The 26155-nt window shown below is 48.5% G+C and overlaps 1 protein-coding gene across 1 annotated transcript; it reads left to right on the top strand.

Moving 5' to 3' along the window:
* The first annotated feature begins 3711 nt into the window (after nucleotides 1–3711).
* Nucleotides 3712–25580, top strand: IFITM10 (interferon induced transmembrane protein 10). Its single transcript, XM_073350319.2, has 5 exons — nucleotides 3712–3716; nucleotides 10449–10742; nucleotides 10897–11022; nucleotides 12087–12510; nucleotides 24495–25580. The coding sequence occupies exons 1-5, from the start codon at nucleotides 3712–3714 to the stop codon at nucleotides 24642–24644; spliced, it is 999 nt and encodes a 332-aa protein (XP_073206420.1). The 3' UTR covers nucleotides 24645–25580.
* The last annotated feature ends 575 nt before the right edge of the window (nucleotides 25581–26155 follow it).

The following is a 26155-nucleotide window of genomic DNA, read 5'->3' as shown; positions in this document are numbered from 1 at the left end:
TGCTCTTCCCCTCTGACCTTCTAGTTCCATAGGTCAGAGTGGGAGTGAGGAGTGGGGCAGAGGAAACTGTGGTAACTCCACTTGTGGCACTGCTATGAAATGTCGATCCGAGCAGATTGTGCAGAGCATCGCAATGGGCTCCTTACTCGCCTTCCTTACGTGAGTTCAAGCAGGAGTGAAATATTTAACACTGCTGACATTTGTATTATCTTCACCGGGAATCTGAGGTAACATGCCTTTGAGATGCAGGGGCCAGTGCACATCGCAGACCTGTTGGTTCAGGCTCTCTGCAAACAGAGGCAGACAGAATGGTGTCAGTTACAGAAGGTTTACCTCTCAGCCACTAGGGATAGAACCATACTGTCCTGAATTTTTAAATTATTAAAATGTTAGGTTGAGATTCTGTAGAACAATATGCTAACCTCCTAGCGCTGACCCAATACAACCTAGCCCAGGGGTGGCCGAACTACGGCCACAGGGCCTCATCGGGCCCTTCAGATGTTTTAATCCGGCCCTTGAGAGCTCCAGCTGGGGAGCGGGGTTGGGGGCTTGCCCCGCTCTGCGTGTGCCGTGACTCCATGCAGCTCCCAGAAGCAGTGGCATATCCACCCTCCGGCTCCTACATGTAGGGGCAGCCAGGGGGCTCCACATGCTGCCTCTGCAGCTCCCATTGGCCAGGAACCATGGCCAATGGGAGCTGTAGGGGCGGTGCCTGCAAATGGGCAGCGTGTAGAGCCGCCTGGCCATGCTTCTGCGTAGGAGTCAAGGCGGGACGATATGCTGCTGCTTCTGGGAGCTGCTCGAGGTAAGCACCATCCAGAGCCTGCACCCCTGACCCACTCCCGCTCTCTGAACCCCTCGGTCCCAGCCCAGAGAACCCTCCTGTACCCCAAACCACTCCTCCCCAGCCCCATCCCAGAGTCAGCACCCTCACACACACACCCCAACCCCTGCCCCAGGCCAGAGCCCCCTCCTGCACCCTGAACACCTCGTTTCTGGCTCAACCCCAGAGCCCTCACCCCCTCCAACACCCCAACCCCCAAATTCATGAGCATTCATGGCCCGCCACACAATTTCCATACCCAGATGTGGCCCTCAAGCCAAAAAGTTTGCCCACCCCGACCTAGCCAAGTTGGAGCTCTGAAACCACCACAGTAGGCACCGTTCTGCTTGACATAATGCCTGCTTTAATTTACATCCACTCCCCCTGACCATTATAACACTAACACCTAGCTCTTAGCAGCAGTAGATCTCACAGTGCTTTGCAAAGGATGGCAGTGTGGTTGTGTCCATTTTACAGATTGGGAAACTGAGGTGCAGAGTGGCGATGAGTCTTGCCAAGGTCACCCACCAGGTGAGTAGTAGAGCTGGGAACAGAACTGCCATAATCCATTTCTTGAGCTTCTCGGTCACATAACAGTCAAGAGGAAGGGAATGCCCAGGCACCCCGACTGTGTGGTCCTCAGGAAGAGGGGCAGTACAGCAAATATAACACAGGCAGTACACAATGAAGGAGCCACCTACCGTAAGATAATCCTCTCGTGACCAGCTGTACCAGCGTTAGGACCTAATTGTGTTGGAGATATGTCATAAAGCAGACCCACACAGACACACACACCCCCCCCAATGGCCACAGATCAGAGCCCAAGTTTATAATCCTGGCTCTATCAATGAAGCACTGTGTGCCTATAGATAAGTCACACACCAACGTCTTTGTGCCTCAGTTGAACGATGTATGAAATGGGGATGACACTAAGGGATTCAGATCTAGGAAGAGCACTATTCATTTTTTCAGCTTTATAAAAAATCCAACGTATGATCTAAGCCTCTTGCCCATATTATTACTTTTTGTATTATGGTGGTGCCTAGACACCCCAACGAAAAATGAAGCGCCTCTGTGCTTGGTGCTGTACAAACAAAATAAGAGTCAATCTCTGCCCTGAAGAGTTTATTATCTAAACAGCCATGACAGACAAAGGGAAGTATTATCCCCATTTTACAGATAAGAAATTGAGGTACAAAGAGATTAAGTGACTTGGCGAAGGTCACACAGGAAGGCTGTGTGTCTTAACCACAAAATCAACTTTTTCCCTAAATTAGCATCTATAGTATGAAAGGAGTCCCCATAAATGCCTATCAAACACGCAATGCTCAGCCCAGAAAAAAAGATTTACTCAATTGCCAAATGTTTATTAATATAAATATGAGGGCAAGGTACCTGCCTCAAAGACCTTTTAAAGCCCTAAGCCTAAAAAGAGCTCCTCAGGTGAACTCATGCAGAACTGGGGCCAAAGCAGTTACATTTTGAAGGAAAGATGGAAGGAAGTGACGGAAGTGATGTTAACATGCCTTATTGGGTCCATGGTTTCATTTTGATCTTTCTCCTACTGGTCACCCTCTACTTAGTTAACATTAAGGGGAGAGGTAGGATTGCTAGGCCTTGCTGAAGAAAATAACTCACCTAAAAAGGGACTGTCTGGCGCGTACTTTAAGAATAGGCCCAAAATATAGATTGAAAAAAAAAAAGTGGAAACAAAACCTAACGTGACTAGAAATGGTTTCCTGATCTTTTTAGCCTTTGATGAGAGCTAAATTACAAAACTAGCTATAAGCAAGGTTAGAACCGATCCGTTGGGGATTAGTACAGGCACCAGAGCCTGCTTGCATGGATCTAGCTGCAGAATCTGGGCCTAAACTCATTTCAGAGTCTACATGGCGAGAAATGGAAAAAATTAAACACACAGTAAAGGAAATGGGGAATTAGATTTATTTTATTTTTATGGGGGTTGGTTGATTGGTTCTTGTTTTGGTTGGGTGGTTGGTTTTAATTATTTCTGGTGTAATTAGTGACAAAGGGAATGATGTTTGACTTTTGAAATGGGATTGTCAAGCTGGTGGAGTCCTTTGCTACAAAAGAGATTGTAAACGCTTTGAGGTAGGGACTGTCTGTTTGTACGGCGCTGAGCCCAACGCGGTCGTGGTCCTGGTCCTGGGACTCCAACGTAGTCCCACAACACAAATAAATAACAATAATTGATAAAAAGGATGAGCCAGTGAAAAACAACCTAGCCAAGCAGCACAGCTCCTCCTTTTCCCTTTTTTCTGCCCGGCTCATCTTTACCCCTAGATGCCAGAGTGTATATGAGCTAACAGGCTCCATTTGGTGGGCACTGGGTTTTTGCAGCTGTCCTCTGATCAGGCTGTTTATTCCAGGCAGCTAGGCCTGAAAACACAGGTTTTCCCCACAGCAATTTGCTCATCGTGCCACTAGGAGATGCTGTTTTCACTGCGGTAGCCTCCAGAGGCTGGCAGTAATTACTGCTCCCTGGCTGGTTGTACTGCTCTGAGTGCTTTCTCCATCCTCAGCAGCTAGTGGGATTTCAGCTTCCTTCAGGGAAGTGGGAAAGGGCAGAGAAGGAAGGGGAAGAGAAACTCAAGACAGGAAAGGACGAGGGGGGCACAGCTGGCTGAGGGAGAAGGGAAGGGGAGTCACAACAATGGCCTGATTTTCAAAGGTGCTCAGCTCCCACTGCCATCCCATTTTCAGCCCCTCTGAAAATCAGGCCATTAAAGTGACAGGATGGGGAGAGCAGAGGGGAGGGCTCACAAAGCTATAGGAGAGGAGAACAGGCCTGTCCTCGGATCACCTTGGAAGGGGCCAGAGGGCCGCTGCCTGTCTCACGCTTGCACGCCAGCCTGCCTTCCGGAGACATGAGGTAAGAAGGAGATGGGGCCCGTTGCGGGAGGAGATAGGAAAGTTGTGCAGCCTGGTGCCCCCCCAGCAGAGGTTTTTGGATGTTTCCTCACCCCACTGGGGTGCTCCCAGGTGTAGTGTTGTGCCAGTGGCATGCAGAGCTCATGCTTTAAAACATGTCTGCAACTTGCATTGGGCCACAGCACCAAGGCAGCGGAGGAGGGTGGGGTTAGTGCAGTTTTGGTCTTGAAGAGGAGCCAACCTTTAACAATCACTGCAGCCCATCACTGGGAGGCCCTGATCATTCCCATATTCATATCAAAACACCCTGAAATTCACCAGAATGCCCACACGATGTCTGATTCGCCAGTACTCTGCACCTCATTTACACCTGGGGCAAGGTTCTCTACCCTGCTGGCCAGGTGGCTCCATGCCCACCACCACTCTCAACCTGTGTCCTGCACGGCAACATTATTTCGTTAATTTCTGCAATGCAATTTTAACATTAACAACCTGCTTCATTTGCCCTTCCCCTGCCACCTCCCTCCACTTACTGCATTGTCTCTCCACAACTAAATTCATTTGACTTAGTTGATAACTTCATCTGTATTAAAATTTTCCACTTATCACAGAGAAGATAAACAGTACACACAACATGTACAGAAGAGCAAATATGATACTCTAGTTCCAAGAGTCCAATTCTCCTCTTGCTGACCCTGCTGCAAAGCAGTGAATTAGTAAATACTAAGCAACGAAGTCAATGCAATTACACCAGTGTAAAGCTCATGTAAATGAATGGAAGATCTGGCCCCATGGTCATGGAGGCAACACTCTCAGACACTCAGGCAGTATCTAGAAGACAATCTCTTACTTTTAGAAACTCTTTTTACTAAAAACAAATGATGAAGCACTTTTGTCTCGGGGTTAGTTGTTTTCTTTTTCCTCTGATTTTTTTATTTTATTTTATTTTTAGGTTCCTTTGGGAGGGGAAGAGAAGTGGAATGCAGCTTAAAAGCTAGAAGACAGGAGAGAGAAAGCATGGGGGAGGAGGCCTCACCCTTCCAAACGTCAAACAATATTATTGTTCAGCTTGCTTAGCATTCAATAGGGAGAATTTCAAAGAGTGGGGCTAGGAAAGGGGTGCCATAGGATTGCTGCTGTGTTTCCTCCCCTGAAAAGTTGAGCAGTTCAGTCCTACATAACTCTCTTGGGCAGAGTTATGAAGGACTGAACTGGTCAAGTTTTCAGGGGAGGAAACACAGCAGCGGCTTCAGTGGGCTTTGGCTCAGGCCTTGTTTGCAGGACACACAGCATCGTTGAAAAGCTGCCACCTCTGGCGTGGGCTGGAGACAGCCAGCTGGTGCTAGTGTACTATACAGCAGTGACTAGGATTTTTTTGGCCAGGAATCTAGAGCCAATGAGCAGACGTATGTGGTGGTGTGGTACCTAGGCAGAGCAGACAGGACCTTGTTTTTTAAAGTCTCATCTAAAAGAGCCACATGTATGTAGTAAACTCCATTGGACCCCATTCTTAGGTGCACGCTGGCAGCATAAAGGGACCTTACAGGGGATGGAAAGAGCCCTCTGAGAATACCCACTGTGCGGCGGGGGGGAGCCTGGCATCAGAGTTTTGCTGCTGTCTCACTCCCAGCTCTCAGTGTGGAGGGCAGGGAAGGGGAATGGCCAAGGTGCACTACCCTCTCCGGCTATTCTCTGCTTCTTAAACACCATAGAAGGCCCTGGTAAGCAGAGGTGTAAGTCAAGCAACCCTGAGGCTGCTCTGACTTACACTGGTGGCCAGGTAGGCCCCAGAATAACCCTAGAGGACCAAGTGTGTGAATACAGCGTAAAGCCGCCTATGCTCCTTCTCCTCCAGCCCTGCCTTAAGCACAGGGAGAGGGTAACTGAGAATCAGGCCTATGGAGTCTTTAGGAGGCATGAGTCGATGCTGCTGGCAATTGAACCTGTGGTTCCAGAGAGCCTATAGAGTTTTATGCATCTTCTGGCACAATGGCAAATTAGGGACTCTTGTAAAATGTAAACGTTCAGTTCCATAGCAATAAGCAATAGATTGTTAAAGGAAACCTAACTCTCTGAGGGAAACACGCTGGCCTTTATATTAGTGAAAGGAGGAAATGAGAGCTGCAGCAGTGACAGAAGAGGAGATTGCAGCTCAGGGGCTACCATGACTCAGACTCTGCTCCCATAGTTTGTGATGGCATCCACACCTGCTTCGGAACGGAAATATGGCCTGATATTCCATGGCTGCTGTTCGCTGCTTTCTCCTTGTGAGGCTTTCCACATAAATCTCAGAGCATAGGTCAGCTGTCAACTTTACACAAAAGAAAACCAGGGAGGTGGATAGCAAAGGAATGGAGTCAGATCTGGACAGGCAGTGTCACCCCACTCCTCCGCACACCTTCCCAGCCACACCCAGGTAAATGTTCTCTCTTGCTGTTGTCGTAAACAGTCGTCCCATAATGATCCCCTAAGCAGGTTTTCCCAGGCCATGGGACTGAGTCCCCCTGGTGGGGCCTGAATTTCTTGCCTTACTTTTTTGTTAGAATCTGGAAAATAAGAAAATGCAAATGGCTACCTGAGGAATATTTTTTGTCAGATACAAACATACGTACGTATGTATGTATGTATGTGTGTGTATGTCTCTGTGTGTGTGTGTTCCAGCTGCAGCTGGTTTCTCGTGCATCCAGTTAGGGCTGCAGGGATCAGGGATTCCCTGGCAGTCACTCCTCCCTGCTGGTGGGGGCTGGCCCTGACGGCAGGGAGACTCTCTCCTGATCTGCCCTCAATGCTTCTCCCACAGGTGCCCACCCAGCCACCGGGGGAAGGCGAAAGCAGTAGTCTCCAAGCCTTGCCCGCAGGCAGCACTGTGGTGAGGAGCTCAAGGGGGAATGGAGGCTATCTCCTTGAGCCTCTTCCTCCCCTGCCACATCCTGTACCCGCTTGAGCCCCGCGGAGATTGACAGGTCACTGTCCAATTATAGTCTGGCTCAGTCCAGTCTGGATAATCTCTGCAACCACAAACAAGCTCCAGCGTCCCTCTGGAGTGCGCCAGGGTAACGCTGAGCCGCTGTAGCTACGTGCATTTCAGAATTCTCCTTCCTCATCAACAGCTGCTCTGTATGAACGTTGTCTCCAGCGCACAGGACCACTGGGCCTAAACTCCTTTGCTGTGATCACACCTGATAGTGCAACACCTGAGAAGCCCTGCCTGGAGGGGCACTAACTCATTGCCTGCCAGGCAGCATAAGGGTTCAGGCTGTCTGATGAAGGGGTGGTAGCTGTGGTTGTGGAGCGTGGGCGGCTCGCACCCCTGTCTTGCAGACCTCAGCCCTTTCTCTGTCTAGGCTTTTCACAGAAATAAACCAGTTTCCCTGATTTACCTTCAACGTCACATCAGACTCGCTTCTTTGGGGGAACCAGCCTCGGCTTCTAACAGTATCCAGCTACTGGGCCAGAATATTGGATAAAGCAAACAGACCATGATATTCAGACAGGAGATCCTGTCATGTCTCCCTAGCTGTGCTCTTTCCTCTTCTTTCCTTTTATTCTTCCTATTCATTAGGTTTTCTTCTCCATCTCAGGTTTTAATTCAGTAGTTCTCAGTGCCCATATTTCCGTTAGTTGATTATTTTTGATTAAAGGCCCATCTTTCTCTCCCTCGCTTTCTAACATGTTTGGATCTGGCCTCTCTTCCCCAGTCCATTTTTCACCTTCTGTGTTTTTTTCTTTCCGCCTATTCTCCTTTCTCGGTGCCAGCCTCTTCCCCTCTCCCTCAGCCCCCACACTTTTGATTCTCTCCTCTCAACTTCTAAAGCAGTCTTGTTGGTCCTGTCTCTGCACCAGTCCCCTCTCCACAGCACTATCATTTCTCTCCAGTTTTCTTGCCTCACCTACTTACTTGTTCCTCAGAACAAGTTCCAGGTTTCACAGGAGGAGTGGGTGATGGAGTAATTTTTGGTGTGTTGCACTCCAAATGCAGGTGAACTGATGGCCCTGTCTGTATAGAAACATAAGGACTACATCACCAGATCAGAGCAATGTTTCATCTAGTCTAGCATCCTGCCTCCAACAACTGCAAGTACCAGCTGCTTCAGAGCAAGGTGCAAATAATGCTATAAAGGACAATTATGAAACGGGAAGTTTTTTTTTAACCCTTGCCAGTTTATATCCCGTATAATTTTTCCCCATCTAATGTGTCTGTAGATGTTCTCATTAGCCATATAAATGTCTAATCCTTTTATGAATCCTGCCACAGTAACATCTTGTGGCAGTGAGTTCCATAGTTTAATTGTACATAGTATGAAAAAGTATTTCCTTTGATCAATTTATTCTGTATACTTTTAAACTATCCTAGTCTTTCCAATATTTTCTCCTACTGAAGTCTCCCCATATGTCAAATAATTTTCCTTGCCTGTATTTCCTCCCCTTCTATTTATACTTTTTGAAATGGATTGACCAGAATTGAGCACAGTATTCAAAATGAGGACATCCCACTCATGTATATAATGGCACTATAATATTGTTGCCCTTGGCCCAGTATTTGGGACTTTGCAGGTGGTTTTCTATTAGGGGGAGAAATTGATGATAGGACTCGGGTATCGATGGAGCAATCCTGTTTATTTCCAAAAGTGTGCACAAAAGTCCTGTTCCCCTGAATACAGAAGGAGCAACCCCCAATTCACATGGCTTCGCTCTGACCTGCCTAGTGCCTTGGGTGCTTCCACCCCTAATAGTCTGCAGTAGTTTTAAGTACATAAAGCGGCTTGATTGCTCCTTCTGTTGAGAGTACTTGGCACACCCATTGGCTTTAATTGAGGTCTGTGATTGCCTTTGGATCTAAGGCTATGGCTATACTAGAGAGCTTACTGAGCTGCAGCTGTACCTCTGCAGTTCTGCCACTATAAGGTCTCCCGTGTAGCCACTCTATGCCGATGGGAGAGAGTTCTCCTGCCGGCATAATTAAACCACCCCCAACAAGCAGCAGTAGCTATGTTGGTGGGAGAGCGTCTCCTGTTGATGTGGCACTGTCAACACCAGTGCTTTTGTTGGTGAAACTTATGTCGGTCAGGGGAGTGTTTTTTCCACACACACACCCCCCGATCGGCAAGAGTTTGGCCGATAAAAGTGTTGTTGTAGACAGAGCCTGAGACTCACATGGTGGCAGCCTTTAGCACCTTTCAACATAACCATAGTTTGAATATTATTTTTCACTCCTTTCCTTATACATCACCACATTTTGTTTCCACTCTTCGTTGAGCAGAGGTTTTGATTCAACTGTCCAGTTATCCGCAGGTATTTTTCCAGATGTCAAGTTAATTTAGAACCCAGCAATGTGTATGAGTACTTCAGAGTATCCCTTTCTATGTACAGAGTTTCCCTTTCTATGTACATTACGTTGCACTGAGAGACAAGGTGAGTGAGGGAATATTTGACCAACTTTTGTCAGCGAAAGGGAAGCTTTTGAGCTTACACTGAGCGCTTCTTCAGACCTGAAAAATCATGGGACCAACATAGTTACAACACTGCAAAGTACATTACATTGATCAATAGTGGTAATCATCTGCCCATTCACCTCGTTTTCTAGGTCTCAAGTACCTTCTCTCGTCTTGACTTACCTAAATAATTGCGTGTCACTGCAATATTTTCCCACCTTATTGTTCATTCCCTTTCCCAGATCGTAAATGATAATATTAAAGGCACAAATCCTTACATGGAAAATTGTGGCTCCCTGCTGTTAATTTTTCACCATCTTGAAAATAGACTGTTCTTTCTCTTTGTTTTCTCTCTGTTAGCCATTATGTTATCCTCAGGAGAACTTTACCTCAGAAGCCTTGTGCTTGTGAACCACTCTCATAACCTATGACAGGTTTCAGAGTAGCAGCCGTGTTAGTCTGTATCCGCAAAAAGAAAAGGAGGACTTGTGGCACCTTAGAGACTAACAAATTCATTTGAGCATAAGCTTTTGTGAGCTACAGCTCATTTATATACACAGAGAACATGAAACAATGAGTGTTACCACACACACTGTTTCATATTCTCTATGTATATAAATCTTCCCACTGGATTTTCCACTGAATGCATCCAATGAAGTGAGCTGTAGCTCACGAAAGCTTATGCTCAAATAAATTTGTTAGTCTCTAAGGTGCCACAAGTACTCCTTTTCACATAACCTAGCCACTCGTGTGTCTTACAGTCCTTTCTTTAATTATCATTTCAACACAAGCATCCCCTCGTTTTTACTGCTTTCCCTACCCTACCCAGTGCCACAAATTGGAGCCACCAGCCTTCCAGCCAAAGAGGACCGGATGCAATCTGTTTTCATCATGATCCACCACTGCAGGGGGCCGTTAGTGGCCTTGTTGGGCACCATCTTTAGGTTTGTCCCCTCTGGGACAATCTGAAAATTGTTTCCTTGCTGCATTGGGCACCCCACAAAGTGAGGTCGTTAGGTTGTGAAGTTGGGTGAGCTGGGTTGTTTCAATGTAGCTTTGGGGATAGGTAGAAAGCAGAGATGGGAACCGTTTAATTGAACCCCTGCCAACAACAGGGATGCACAGAAAACCGGACCCAGATCCCAACCCTTCCTGGCTTTTCCCACCCTTAATGACGTCCATCCATCTCCTCCTCTCTGCAGCTGACCGCACTGTTTCCTGTGTGCTTCCAGCCGCTGTTGGCCTGGGGGTACTTCTCTCTTGTTTTGATTGCGTGTGCATGTGTCTCTCCCTGCATGCAGAATCTCTCCATTCCCCGTGACTGGAGCGCAAACGCCGCCGAACACCCTCCCCACATTAGACTTGTGCTCCCAGCATTTGGTTGACCAGACAGCCCTGTACGGCGTGTATATGTTTGGTCTAGGTTACCAAGGCCTCGGCAGCGACTCCATAGTTAAGGCTGCATCGAAATCTCTCCTTCAGTATCTCGATGGGGGTTGTGGATGGCATCTGTCTGAGGTGATCTTCCCGGCGAGCGCGGGCACCAATGCCCACGCCCTTGAGCCATGCACCTGGGAGATGTGCCTTCCTGGCAGGTAGGTGCAAGGAAACGTGAACCAGAAGGTCATGCTCCTGGGCCGGGAGGGAAAAGAGCATCGGTGACTGAGATTACGTGGTGCTCTCCTGCCCAAAGGCTGTAATGAGCAAGTGCGCCTTGAACTGTTTGTTTCAGGGGGACGCTAGTTGACCTCTTTCCTCCCCAGCCCCCCACTGTCCACCCCCTGCTTCCCCTCCTTCACCAACTCCAGTTATTAAGAAAGAAGAGCCGGAGGCAGTCCTGAGCCAGAGATGCAGCAACTCCCTGCGTTCCTCCTTGTGAGTATCCCTCGCTCTCTGCTCTTGCGCCTTTCCTAAGGAGATGGATGGATGGACAGGCGGGTGGCTAGAGGCAGATGGTTCCTGCTAATTACACAGCTAATGGGGTGGGGAGCAGCAGACAGCCTCTTCCCAGCCCACCCTCTGTCCTCGCCCGTTCTTCCGCCTCTCGCCTCGGGGTTGGCCAAGCAGGAAAAACTGCTGACAGGCAAAAGGAAATGGGAAATTCAGTTACATCAGGCATCCCAGGGAGATGAGGACTCAGCAAAAAAAAAAAAAGAAAAAGAGAGAAAAGCAGAGAGAGAAGCTCTGCTGCGGCTGAACCGCCGGCTGGATTGACAATCATTTAACCTCCCCCCAGCAACCAGCTTCGATCCTGAAATGGGACAGAGAGCAGCAGGGCCCGGATGGATGGCTGGATGGATGGACAGGGCTGGGGGGGAGGGAAACGCTGGAACGGCATCTGTTTGGAAACTCTCTTCGGAACCTCCCCTCCCCTTTCTTCGGGCGTGTTGTTCTTTCTTTCTTTCTTTCTTTCTTTCTTATAAAGAGACGAAAGCAGACACTGTCTCCCATTCCAGCTCATGGGGCGGGGGGGTTGGGGGGCAAGTGAGGCAAGAGCCACCTACGTTATTGCTGGAGGTTTTGGCAAGGATAATGTAGGACAGTGGGAGCAGAGGAAGAGGGTGACAGATGTCAGAAGCTCCTCGACCTCTCCGGCTATTCTGCAAGGGGGGGGAGACGGAGCATGCTGCAGGAGCTGGGACACCCTGCTCCACTGCTGCATTCATTACAGGCTGCTCAGTGTGCAGGAGAATGCTCCTTTGTGGTACACGAGTGTAAATACTACTCTCTGTCTCCTCCCCCTCCTCTACCCTGCTCTCCTCCCTCCCCTCCACCTACTCCCTCTCTCTTCTCCCCAATCTCTCCTCTCTCCTTCTGTCTCTCTCCTCTCTCTCTTCTCCCTCTCCTCCATTTCGCCCCCTCTGTCTCCTTGGTCCCCCCCTGCTTTATTCCATCCCCGTCATTCACCGTCTCCCCTCCCCACCCCCAATCTTTCACAGGGGATTTCACTTTGCCGGGATACAATCTGGTAAATTTGCAACAGCCACCACGGAGAGAACACAGGAACCCCCGTTGGGCCCACCGTGTCCCTTTGACGGAGCATTCTGGATTCAGAGACCCCCCCAGCAGGGTTGCTTTGCTGGCATTCCCAAGCCCCCCGCCATCCCGCAAGCTTCACCTGCCCCATCTCCCTCTTCTGCTGTTTGCTTCATGGAGAACAAGAGCTGCAAAGGGGACAGCCTGCGGCCAGCTGTCCAGTGCAAACACTCTGTCGAGAAGAAGACAATGACTAACCCTACCACGGTGATTGAGATCTACCCAGACACCACCGAGGTGAATGATTACTATCTCTGGTCCATCTTCAACTTTGTATACCTCAACTTCTGCTGTCTCGGCTTCATCGCCTTGGCCTATTCTTTGAAAGTAAGTACTGATTGCAAGCCGCCCTGTGGGGAACGCACTGAGCCAGAGCCGCAGCTGGGGTAAATCGGTGTCGTGGCTGTTGAAGTCAGCAGAGCAATGCCAGTTTACCCCTGCGGAGGATCGGGCCCTGTCATGTTAATACGCATTGTCAGGGGAGATCTTGGGAATGGAAATGTTGTTTTGTGCGTGGTGTGGGTATCCATGGCACTCAGATACCAAGGTAATGGGCACCACAGAAGAACTGAGATAGAGAGATGAGAGGAATCAGTGACAGTGGCTCTGAATTGGCTTTTATTGTGACTGGAGATTGACAATTCTCACTCATCTGGGGGTTGGTTATAGCGTAATTCTGAGAATTAGAAACAGTTGAATTTTCTAACAGGAGGACAAACAACTTCCTCCCCAGGTAGCCAGAATCCCTCAGCATCTGGAGACCTGCGTGGAGCAACCCCCATCGTCATAGGAGAGGGCTTCAACTGGATGCATAGGCTACTGAATGCACAGGCATCCTGAATGCATAGGCTACTGAGGGCTCCCAGGTGTATGATGATGATAAGCACTTTACATCCTCCCCAAATCAAACTTAATTCAGCCTGGCAATGTTTCTGCGGGGGGGCAAGGGGGAGATAGTATTCTCCCCATCTTGCAGACAGGAACACTGTGGCAACTTGGTGATGGTCCCAGAAGAAGTCCATGTGAGAGCTTGGAATAGACTCCTGGAAATCCTGGCTGGCAGTCCTGTGTTCAGCGCACTAAAGCCTCTCACATCAGTCTGGTACCAGCATGCTGAGGCTCTGCGTAAGGTGGTTTAGCTAAAGGCACTGGGCCAGATCCTCAAATGGTGTAAATCAGTGACTCACTGACTGTGGTGGAGCTCTGGTGACTTATGCTAAGTCAAAGATCTGGCCCAATACTGGAAAAGGAAGTCAGTCTTTTAAGAAGTCCTTGGGGGCCTGATTAAATCGGGACTCAATGGGAGTCCTTCCGTTGATTTCAGCAGGCTTTGGATCGGGTCCTTAGTGAGTGCTTTCTGGAGTATGGGGATAGTGAGGGCTCCAAAGAGAAGCAACTGGAGGACCTGCGAGACCGATGGGACTGGCTTTAAGCCCAAACACACCAAGCAGCCACTTGTGCCCCAGCTCTTTTTGTGTCTCCCCCCATCCCATCCTCTACAAGTTCTGCCACTCAGAGCACGGCCCCACCTCCTCTTCTAGCAGTGGGACCAGAAAGGCATGAAACAACTTGTTTCCTTCCTTGGCTCTGGCTAAAGCAGCAGTGAGGAAAGCAGCTCATGGCCTGATTCTCCCCAGGGTCCCCTAAATCATAAGGCCAGCCTTGGAGACCTGCCAGGAATGTGAAAATAAGGTCTGCTAACTAAGGTGATGGAAGACCGTGGAGGGCTTCATAAGGGAGGAATGGAAATAGATGCATGAATGAACTGGGAGCCGGCATGTAGTGTGCAGCTCACGGAGAATGGGACCTGTGTAGTTCAAGGGTGTCCAGCCTGTATCCTGCTCTCTGTTTTCTGGATCACCCTCGAAATGGAGTCAGTCTGATTCTAAGAGGCCAGTTGCCCCAGTCTGCTACTCTTCTCTGAGGGCTCCAGACCTCTGCGTGTCTGTAAAGTAACACTCTCATAAGGTAACGCTATCCTTTGAGTCCATGAAACCTTCCTTAATTATTCCCTGTAACTGCCGATCAGAACAGACCAGCTGGGCTGCAGGATTTTATTGCTGGTGAACTGAGCCAGCAAGCAGTATCCAATCATCTGTCAAGGAAGAGAGGGTCTGAGGGTTTGGAGGGTTTTTTGTTGTTGTTGTTGTTTTTCATAAAAGCAATTAGATAATTATATATGTAAATGAGACCAAGCCCCAGGCTCCTGGGTGGCCCTGAATGTGTCATCATTTGGGTTGCCTCAGGGACAGGAATCTAGTGGATGTGTTTTGGCAGGCAGCATTTACAGGAAGGCCAGTGTACAGAGGGATTTCATCACAGAAACAGATCAATTAACCCCATCTAACTCCAGTGACTGTGATTTCCACAAGAATACAAGGAGGCTGTTTCTGAACCAGCCAGGCCCTGGGGCTCTGTTATAGCAGAGGCAGTGTGGCCTAGACCACTGAGCACAGGGACTCAGATTGCCACTCACTGGGTGACCTTGGGAAGTCCCTTACCTTCTCTATGCCTCAGTTTCCCCATCCACGAAATGGGGATGAGAATGCTCACTCACCTTCCTTGCAGGGGTGTCAGGAGGCTTAACTCACTGCTGTTTGTGAAGTGCATTGAATGTAAAGGACTATGCAAGTGCTGAGCATTACCATTGCCAGGGCTGTCCCAAGGACATTTAGGGCCACTGCCAACATCAGACAAGGATGGTATGGAAGGCTCGCTTACCACATAACACTCCGTGGGATGGGCACACCACTATAGGGCAAGAAATAGGATTTTCCCCTCTCCCCTGCCCCCCCCATGTGTTCATTAGCTTAAATTTGCTTTAATAACATGGATGCTTCTCCCCAACAAGGGAAACATTGGTGGGGCGGGGAGGAATGACTAAGAGAATTAGGCTGAACTCAGGAAAAGGAAAATATAAGCTGAAGATCAGGAGACGGCACTCTCTACTGGAATCCATGGTCTATCAGTCTGTGGAACAGTCTCCTGCTGGAAGTGGGGTAATCCCCATCACTTGAGAAATATACAACTAAACTGAACCAGACAGTGGTGAATTAGCTGTAGGGCACAGTCCTGCTCCGGCAGGGGATGGACTAGACCAGGGTTTCTCAACCTTTTTGATACCAAGAACCAGCTTGCTGCCTTCCTAAACTGTGTCAGGGAGATCTTGGAGACTGGCACCAGTCCATGGACCAGTCATTGAGAAACACTGGACTTGATGACCCAACAGGTCTTTCCTATCTCTGCTAGCTTCAGTTCTTTGGCAGAATAAAAACGGCAAACATAACGTTCCTCAGAGATACAGGACAGAGTCAGGGAATGGCAAGGAGAGAGTGACCATGATATTTCAGGCCATGATGGGGAGGACAGCATACGAGAGAAAATGGGGGAATATCTGGATGTAGCAAAAGAACTCCCCTAGGAAAGGCCTGTAGAATGGAAGAGAAAATGTGTTCATTTCTATTGTCTTAACCATCCTATAGAATTTAATAGAGAATGATATCCCTGCTGTGGAATTATTTTGAGTGTGTGTACGCACGAGTGCGTAAAAGACCTACACTCTTTATTAGTTGCTGTAGAATGTTAGTCATTTCTACAGAGCCCTATTGGTTTCATTTCTATCTCTGTTACATTTTGTAGGGCTTTCCCATAAGGTAACAAAAGACTGGAATGAGGAAAATATCTGGGAAAAATGTCATTAGTTAGACCTTCTTCTTGTCCCCTGAAACAAAGTTTAGCAATGCAGATTTAGGCCCCAGTCCTTCAAGGAGTACCATGCTGAGTAGAGACCCAGTGGAGTCAATGAGGCTGCGGGACCAGGGCTGCTATTATGAATAAAACCAAGGTGTTTCTTCATTGGGAACCGCAGCTGTGTGATTTCCTGGCTAGGGTGCAGCCAATGCGCTAAAGGCTTTAGGGTCCCCAGATTTTGTTCTTTAAACTTACTTCAAATGGTGTAAACATTTTTAAAACCCTAAGAAACATTGTTTTAAATAACAAAAATGCAGCATCCCATTGGCTTCATTAAGACTACTTGTGCTGAAAGCTAAGCCCATGTTTAAGTACCTTGATGAATCAGGGCCTTTAGTATGCTTTAATATTGCCTTTAAAAATGTTTCGAAAATAATACACTCACTTCTGATCTTTCTTTGTCTTCATGCCTCCCAGGGTGCATGTGGAGAGAGAGCTCTATAGATCTCTCGCTATGTGTAGATTGTTAGACTGCAATAGCTCCAAAATGTGCATTGGTCCCTGCACCAAAGAGCTTACATTTTCAGTCAGAGAAACGTACCAAGTGGGGAGGGGGCACGGGCTACAACATACAAGCCAAGGATTTGATATAAGCTTTGTATCTGCACACCTGGTCTTTACTTATACCCCCTCTTTCTAACCCATAGGGGGCCAGATCCTCAGCTGGTGTACATCGGTCTCGCTTTGTTGACTGCCTGAAAAACTTGGCTAGGAAGACGAGTTTTGTTTTGTTTTTTCAAAAGCAAATTTTGTGGCCTTGACTTTTGCCCAGGATATTCAGCTTGCTTCCCCTCTCTCTCCTATTTCCCAGCTCTAAGCACTAATAAATGATGCATCAGCACTTACTGTTAAGAGATCAATCACCAGCAGTTTTATCACAAGAGACCTTTGGGGAAAGCCAAATCCTTCAATGTACCAATTACACAAAAAGGCAGTAGATCAGGGAGGCCAGGATCACAGTCCATTTTTATTCTAGATGTCTAATTTCAGGATGCATATATGGACATCAGGAAAATGAGGAACCTAGACTCCTTTCTGTGTCCACCTGTAGTTCCAGGGTTTTACTGATTTAAAAAAATATCTTCCCATGTGTGTGTTACATGAGGTGATCCTATGCTACCGCCAAAAGATGCATCACACCGAGCATGTGGGAGCTACAGGGCATCTGAGATCCTTGCATTTATATAGCCTGTTTTCCATTTTAAATGAACATAAGTTCTGCATATGAGTAATGTATGTGTTGGAGCCATATTGATTGTACCTTTTACTGCTCCAACTCTAGTAATGGCAGTTTAAAGTGGAAAGGAAAATGAATAGAACAACAGTGGTGCAGCAATACCTGTGTCTGACGAAGAGCTTACTTTGTGGAGCCTCTTTCCTTCCCAGTGGAGATCAGGTTTTAGTGCACATCTAACCATAGGGAGGCAGTGAGGTGTAGTGAGTAGGTACAAAGCTGGGAATCAGGAAACCTAGGTCTTATTCCTGGCTCTGCCCCGGTGGGTGATTTGGGGCACTTCCTTTCTCTGTCTCCCCTCCCACATTTTGTCAGTCTTGTCTATTTAGAGTGTAAGCAGCTGGGGATGGGGGTGTGACCGTTGCGTCTTTGCATTTGAGGGAAAGGCATTAGAATGGCCCAAGAGGTCTAGCTCCTGGGATTCTGTGGAATGAGAGAGGTTGCAGCTCCTGAGTTCTCAGGCAGGTGTATGGAAGTAACGACTCCAGGAGAAAAGACATCAGCCTCTCTTATTCTCTTAGAACAGTGTTTCTCAACCTTTTTGACACCAGGGACCGGCTTGCTGCCTGCCTAAACGGTGTCAGGGAGATCTCAGGGACCAGTCCCTGCCAGTCCTGAAGATCTCAGGGATTGGTCGTTGAGAAAAACTGTCTTAGAAGACCAACAGTTTTCAGGAATTAAAATTAAATCCAGCTGCTTCCCAAGCAGTACCGTGACAGAGTGAGCCAATGAGACAAGATCCTAGTGTTAGTCCATGAGGAGAGTCTGTACCAGAAGTGCTCACGAGCTGGAGGTCTTACAACCAATTTGTAGAGCAACCCAAGACTCTCCCTCCTTTCCTACATGGGAAGTTATTTGTGTGCAGGGAAGCAGAAATTGGTGTACTATATGGAGGAGACGGGTCTACAGGCCCCCCCCCCCCCCCAGCCAGTGCACACAGCCTACATGCAACCAGCAGCAGGTTGGATAGCAAAGCCAAAGCAGCATTAGATACGATCATATCAGAATTATTATTATTAAAATGCATGTATCTGCATGGTACGCTGACACAGTACTTGACAGCCGTACAATGTGACTTGTCCCCTGCTCCTGAGGATCTGAGGGGGACAAGGCCTGGCCTAAAATCAGGGAAAGGAGTTTGTGGAGAGAGTGTTGCTGAGGAAACCAAGGCAGGAAAGATCCCTGGAAGAAAGGGAGTGTCAAAAAGAGAAGATAGTGGACACTAAGCAAACAAGTAGACAAGAGACTTCCAAGTCCAGAACACATGAAGGTGCAAAGCCTGAGTGCAAGAAAGAGACAAAGGGGAGAGATGAGGAGAGAGTATTGGGAGGCACATAGGAGAAAGTTGGGCAGTAGGAGAAAATGAGATCAGAGATATTGGAGCTTGGAGCTGATGAACTATGAGACAGGAAGCCAGGAACAGGAGCGGAAGAGGACAGACGGTGATGTGGTCAGAACAGCAGAAGAGTAAGATGATTAGTGCTGGCATTCTGGATATGCTGAAGGGAGAGAGGTGAGCAGCTGCCTGGGAAGGCGGTGACAACTGTCCGGGGGGAAGTTGGCCAAGGCAGGTACAAGTTCCATTAGTGGAGCTGGAGAGGAGACCCTGGATCTGGTGAAGTTAAAGTGCAAGACTGGATTTAACAAAAGGCTGGCTATGGAGGTGTGGGGAGGAAGGAGAGAGAAACGTAGGAATTGACATATTGGATCAGATCTAAGGCTCATCTAGTGCAGTATCCCATCTCTAACAGTGCTAGCCACCAGATCATAGAATCATAGAATCATAGAATATCAGGGTTGGAAGGGACCCCAGAAGGTCATCTAGTCCAACCCCCTGCTCAAAGCAGGACCAATTCCCAGTTAAATCATCCCAGCCAGGGCTTTGTCAAGCCTGACCTTAAAAACCTCTAAGGAAGGAGATTCTACCACCTCCCTAGGTAACGCATTCCAGTGTTTCACCACCCTCTTAGTGAAAAAGTTTTTCCTAATATCCAATCTAAACCTCCCCCACTGCAACTTGAGACCATTACTCCTCGTTCTGTCATCTGCTACCATTGAGAACAGTCTAGAGCCATCCTCTTTGGAACCCCCTTTCAGGTAGTTGAAAGCAGCTATCAAATCCCCCCTCATTCTTCTCTTCTGCAGGCTAAACAATCCCAGCTCCCTCAGCCTCTCCTCATAACTCATGTGTTCCAGTCCCCTAATCATTTTTGTTGCCCTTCGCTGGACTCTCTCCAATTTATCCACATCCTTATTGAAGTGTGGGGCCCAAAACTGGACACAGTACTCCAGATGAGGCCTCACCAATGTCGAATAGAGGGGAACGATCACGTCCCTCGATCTGCTCGCTATGCCCCTACTTATACATCCCAAAATGCCATTGGCCTTCTTGGCAACAAGGGCACACTGCTGACTCATATCCAGCTTCTCGTCCACTGTCACCCCTAGGTCCTTTTCTGCAGAACTGCTGCCTAGCCATTCGGTCCCTAGTCTGTAGCTGTGCATTGGGTTCTTCCGTCCTAAGTGCAGGACCCTGCACTTATCCTTATTGAACCTCATCAGATTCCTTTTGGCCCAATCTTCCAATTGGTCTAGGTCCTTCTGTATCCTATCCCTCCCCTCCAGCGTATCTACCACTCCTCCCAGTTTAGTATCATCCGCAAATTTGCTGAGAGTGCAATCCACACCATCCTCCAGATCATTTATGAAGATATTGAATAAAACCGGCCCCAGGACCGAACCTTGGGGCACTCCACTTGATACCAGCTGCCAACTAGACATGGAGCCATTGATCACTACCCGTTGAGCCCGACAATCTAGCCAGCTTTCTACCCACCTTATAGTGCATTCATCCAGCCCATACTTCCTTAACTTGCTGACAAGAATACTATGGGAGACCATGTCAAAAGCTTTGCTAAAGTCAAGAAACAATACATCCACTGCTTTCCCTTCATCCACAGAACCAGTAATCTCATCATAAAAGGCGATTAGATTAGTCAGGCATGACCTTCCCTTGGTGAATCCATGCTGGCTGTTCCTGATCACTTTCCTCTCATGCAAGTGCTTCAGGATTGATTCTTTGAGGACCTGCTCCATGATTTTTCCAGGGACTGAGGTGAGGCTGACTGGCCTGTAGTTCCCAGGATCTTCCTTCTTCCCTTTTTTAAAGATTGGCACTACATTAGCCTTTTTCCAGTCATCCGGGACTTCCCCGGTTCGCCACGAGTTTTCAAAGATAATGGCCAGTGGCTCTGCAATCACAGCCGCCAATTCCTTCAGCACTCTCGGATGCAACTCGTCCAGCCCCATGGACTTGTGCATGTCCAGCTTTTCTAAATGATGCTTCAAAGGAAGGAATAGGGACCACGCAGCAGGCAGATGTGGGATAATCTGCCCCCCACATTAGGTCTTATCCGAATCTCCAATAATTAGAGGTTGGTTTAAGGCCTGTGGTAGAATCCCTTCTAGAATTGCTGTTATCATTCATAAAGTGACATGGAGAAGGGATGGACTTGTGATTAAGGAACTGGATAGGAACAAAAGAGCTCTGACTTTAATTCCTGTCTCTACCCCCAGCCTTCCTATGTGGTCTTGGGCAAGTCACTTAGCATCTCTGTGCCTCCGAGATGCTGTTCTTCTGCCTTCCAGAGGGGTTATGAGGATACAGGCTTTAATGTTTGTGGAGCACTGAAATATCATAGTAATGGTCATGTGAGTATTGAGAGAGACAGTGGTGAGGCCGGGATACAAGGAGGATGGGCAACTCCTTACTGGTGACAGAGAAGGGAAGGGGAGGAAATGTCCATCTACTCTTAGAGAGCTTGACTTTGATGTGCTGCCAGGGGCCATGGCCAAGTGGGCATTGGAGATGTGAGCCCAGACAGAAGAGGAGAGGCCAGGACAGAAAGCTGTAGGAAGCTTAATCAGACTATAAACAATTTGGGGCAGAGACTGTCTTTTTGTTATATGTGAATATAGTACCCATCCCAGTGGGGCCCTGACTGTTGGTTGGAGCCTCTCGGCTTTACCACAATATAAATGATAATGAATAACAATGAATCGTTTGAATAGAGGTGCTAGCTGATGCCACAGGAGCATATGGGAAAAGAGGAGGGGACCAAGGACAGAACCCTGAAAGAGTCCAACAGACAGAGGGAGAGGGGAGGATGAGGTGCCAACAAAGGGGAGGCCAAAGCAGCCATCGAAGAAGTCAGAAGAGAACTTGGGGAAAAAGCGGAAGGCAAAAGAAAGCTCAGATATTTCGAAGGCGGTAGCGAGCTCAAGCAAAGTATGGCTAGAGAAGACTCCCTGTGAATTTGCTCGGAGAAGGTCGGTCATATTATGCCACCCCTCAAGACATTTTTGGTGGAGCAGAGAGGGCACAAGCCAGAGTGGAGAGGGCAAGATCATGGGCACGCTGGCGGAGTTTTCAGGAGAAGGTGGACATTAGAGAAGCAGCTGGGACTGTAGAATCAATAGTACTCTGGGGGAAGGAGACAGAGGGGAGAGTGTGATAAGGGAGGGAATCAGAGACGTAACCAGGATGAAGAGGACTAGATGGGGACAGGAGGACAGGCTGTGATCAAAGGCACACTGAGGGTTAGACATCAGAGTCAGAAACAAGGGTGAAGGAGGAGAGTGTGGGACGGGTGGTGGAAGGGTTGGGGAAGGTGGCAGAAGAGCGTCCTTGATGGATATTCTCACTCGGAACACATGCGCAAGCTGGTAAGATCCGGGGCTGAGGATGAAGTGGAGGAGGGAGGGTGCTGGGAAGAGGGATCCAGGAGGGTGTTCCTGGTACAGGGGAGTGTGAGGAGAGGGGCTGGGAGCACAGAAATTGGCAAGGGAGAAGAAGCAGATCTTGTGAGCTGGGAGGAGGGCAGAGGTGGAAGAAGAACAGTAATCTGTGCAGTCATGGGACTCTCTGTGAAAGTGCTCAGCGGTGCAAGAACTGGAGCGGAAGAAGCAAAGGCAGGGAAGAGCCAAGGGTGGGGAAGAGAGGAAAGGGCAGCTCTGGGTGAGGGGGAAGATGGGAGCTGAATGAAGGAGAGAAGTTTGAAGCTGAGACGGGGTGGGGGGGGGAAGGGCAGGAAGAAAAGGAGGAAAGAAAAAATGGGGAAAGGGAGGTGAGGGAGAGGAGACTAGTGGGAAGCATCTGAATGGGGATAGGGAGGTGAAGGAGAAGGAGACAGAGGCCTGGAGAGAAATAGAGAAGAATGGTGAGTGGAAGCCAGTAGGAGGGAGGTAGAGGAGCAGAAGTGTCCCTGGAGGAGTTTGTCTCATGCAATGAATACTTGTCCTCTCTCCCCCTCGGCCTCTCAGGAGTGTAGCTCTGCCTGGGACCTTCCTTGAATGATTTTCATTCTGGTGAGCGGGGCTGACCCCGTGGGATACTGCCCAGCTCCCTTCATAATGGGGAGATCCCTGCTGGCAGGTTTCCCAACAGATTAGGATTGTCTCCGTGGCGGGCTCTGGTGCTCACTACATGGTGTTTTGGGGCTTGATTCCCACACCTACTCCCTTCTGCCCAAGATAATGAAACCTGTATTCTTAACCTGCACAATCCTCCTTCCCCAGACCTCAGGTGTGCAGCGACTAGGGCTTGTCTGCCTTAAGCCCCACACCCTGATTTTGCATAGGGCCCTGCACTGAAAAGGAGGAGCTTTCTTGTGCTTACTGTGCTCTGCAGGGAGAGCAACAGGCCCCATGAGAGAGTGGCTCACTTCCCAGCTCTGGGTGCACTATTCTCCATCTGGCTGCTGCTGTTCTCAGTTGTTGCTGCTGGGTGTGGGCGACAGTCCGGTTGTGGCACTAGACGCTCTCCAGGTCTAGATGCACCATGGGGGGTGGGGGAGTAAGGTACAGATACTTACCATACATGTGCCACGTGTTTGACTGACCGCCGCAGTAGATTCTCGCATGCATCCTTATGTCAGCGAAAGACTCCTTCCCAGAAGCCCGGGGGAAGCGTTATAAAAGCAGGGAGTGCATTCGCAAAGGACCCTCCCCTCCGGGGCAACAGAGTGGAAGAGTCCACATATTAGAATGCATGGGACGTTACTCCAAGGTCTGGAATGAGCTTCAGGCCTCCGTGAGCTGGAATCACACAGCAATTTGCTGGGACTGAGGAGGCCGTTACCGCCTTGTGTCCAGTGAGTCGTGTCAAGCTCCCAGGACAGCGTCGGGTTGTAAGTGCTGCAAGAGTTACAGAGCAAATCACTGAAAAATGACTTAAATCAATCCTGGTACATTTTTGGAAAACTCTTGGTCGATAAAGGCATTAGATTCTTTCTAGGTAGGACTGTGGTGCAGGCTCAGGGGCTTATGTGGCTTGCCAGCGACATCTGGTGTTCAGACAGGAGCACCGTAACTGTGTTCACATTTCTGAGAGCAAATTTAGGGTCTGCCGGAAGCAGCAGGCATTGGAGGCTGAAATCCTCCATCCACGGAACAGGTGCAACAAGGACAGCGTTCCCATGCTGCCCCGCTCTGACCACCTCTGGGAGTGAAGAGGTAAATCTCCAGGCCCATTCTGTCCCTATCCTGTTTGCTGAGACTGCCGGCCAGGGTCTAATCAGTGTCAGTTGTGGTGGAAGTTTTGTGGTGTGGACACGCATCTGCTACAAACTGGACTGAGAGCACCAGTGTATCATAAACTACTGACCAGCTGCTGGGCGATAACACCATTCGGTCACTATCAGCATGGACTGTTGTCAAACTCAGGAGTGTACAAGGTCATTACCAATCTTCAGAGCCATCCTGTCCTCCCCCTACACGGACACGTTTAAAGTCACGGCCTCTGAAATAGGGTGCACATCAGACCATGACATTACAGCTGAAAACTGCCAGTTGTAGCCTTGGTAGGTGTAAACTGCATAGGACCTGCCAAAGGAGAGCGGTAACCCAGCCATATTAATGTGCTGTAGGATTGTGCATGGCTTTTAACTGCAGTGGGAGCCAATGCCAGATTTCACACGCCCAGCCTCTGAATGCAGTAGAAAGCACATTCACAATGGAACAAGTGCCAGCGTTCCCACTCTAAAGGCAGTGGGACCCAAACCCCAGCACATCAGTGTTGGGATTCACACTCCCGCCTTCGGAATACAATAGGAAGCATGCACTAGTGCTAGAATTCACTCTATAGTGCACCCAGGATCCATACCTGAATGCACGATAGTGCCAGGAATTACACTCAAGCTCTGAATGCAGTAGAAACAGGTACAAAGCGGCCACATGCACTAACCCCTGTTTATATCACTTTAAGCTGGTTAGTTTGCTTGTCTTTTTTTTTATATATATATGTCTCTCCAAATTCTTTTTGTCTCAGGTCCGGGATAAGAAACTCCTCAATGACCTGAATGGAGCTGTCGAAGATGCCAAGACAGCCCGGCTTTTTAACATCACCAGCTCGGCACTCGCCACTTTCTGCATCATCCTCGTCTTCATCTTCCTGCGCTACCCACTCACTGACTATTAGAGCGAGGCCAGCAGCCGCTGCCGAAATGCCTCAGTGCCAGAAGTGTCCACCGAATTTCCTCCAGCAAGGATATGAAACAACAATCCATCTTGATTGCAAAAAAATAAATACAAAATAAACCCCACCAAGCAACCCCCCCCCCATCCTGACTGGTATTTGAACTTCTGTAGAAAAAGAAATTACTTTTACATTTTTTACCGAAAAATATTTATTTTCATGATAAACAAAAGTATGTGATAACATGCAAAGCTTAGAACTAACCACAACATGAGCCAATAGCTGCGTAGCTAGACACGGCAATCACGGTGGCGGCCGAGGAGTCAGAGAGAACGTTGTGTCATCGACGAGCCGCTGATGAAAGTTACATAAGCAGCCCAAGCACTGAGCTGTGTTTTAGATGGAAAACAGCAAATAGCCCTACTGGGAGAGGTGAACTGTGGATCTACCGGGAAGCATGTGCGCTGATTTAGAGCTCAAGAGAGGGAGGAAAAATGCCTGCTTCTGCGAGATAAAACTGAGGAGTAATGCAGGGCAGATTCAGGACATATCAAATGTGTTCAGGCTGCTACCACGTCCTCTCTCTCTCTCTCTCTCTCTCTCTCTCTCTCTCTCTCTCTTCTCCCCTTCTCCTCACTCCCATGGATATTTTGTTCTTTTCTTCTTTTTATACATTTTTTTTCATAGAATTTCATTTGAAGGTCAGAATAGCTTACCATTCCCCGTCCCCAGAGAGCTTTATCCTTGGGAGTTCATAGTGGAGAATCCTGAAGCCTCCCAATAAACCCCAAAGATTTAAAACAAAACAAAACTCCTCCATGGAATCGCCTGCAAATGCTGAGAACGTAGGCAACCTTTGGAGAACTTGCATATATCCTGTATACTGACTCCTATTGTATTTCTGTAAACTTTCAATAAAGATGATAATACCTCTGCCCATCCGATGCCATTCTGGTTACTTTCACAGATTGCCACAGGTTAGGGGGTTTTCCCCCTTCGCTCCCATATTAATCCAATGAGGGGCAGAGAAGAGAATTAAGACTCCTGTTGAACACTATAACTTGCCTCTACAGCCATAATCCCCTACCTTTGATGGCTACGTGGATGGGCCTGGAGTAATGGGCAGCCTCACTTAAAGTGAAAGAAAGTTAAATAACAGGCAGGGAGCAGCTCGACAGGCAGTGCAATAGGGGACTGATACACAAGCAGCAACCACAGTGGCAGGCATGGGAGGGGATGGTGCCGGTTAGAACCCAGTGGAGGTAAGAATTCCCACCTTGTATATCAGCAAAATGTCGGGACTGGAGTTGGGAGAGGGGAGGAAAGAGGTGCCAGGAGCTAGGGGAAATCTGGGGGCTTCTAAATCCCCTGACCAGGCACATGTGAAGTTCATCCCCATCCTAGTGAGGACATGCCGCTCTGGAGTACATGGACTGGAAAATGTCTTAATTCCAGTGATGGTGATACGCTGCTGAGAGTTTAACAAAGGAGCTCCCTTAAGAACATTCCACCTT

The sequence above is a fragment of the Lepidochelys kempii genome, chromosome 6 (genome assembly GCF_965140285.1).
Source record: "Lepidochelys kempii isolate rLepKem1 chromosome 6, rLepKem1.hap1, whole genome shotgun sequence".
Taxonomy (NCBI): domain Eukaryota; kingdom Metazoa; phylum Chordata; order Testudines; family Cheloniidae; genus Lepidochelys; species Lepidochelys kempii.
This window is presented reverse-complemented; position numbering and strand designations above follow the sequence as displayed.

Coding starts and splice junctions, on each gene's coding strand:
- IFITM10 (XM_073350319.2), top strand. Junction 10,743..10,896: donor GAGATGTGCCTTCCTGGCAG/GTAGGTGCAAGG, acceptor CGCTAGTTGACC/TCTTTCCTCCCCAGCCCCCC. Junction 11,023..12,086: donor AACTCCCTGCGTTCCTCCTT/GTGAGTATCCCT, acceptor AATCTTTCACAG/GGGATTTCACTTTGCCGGGA.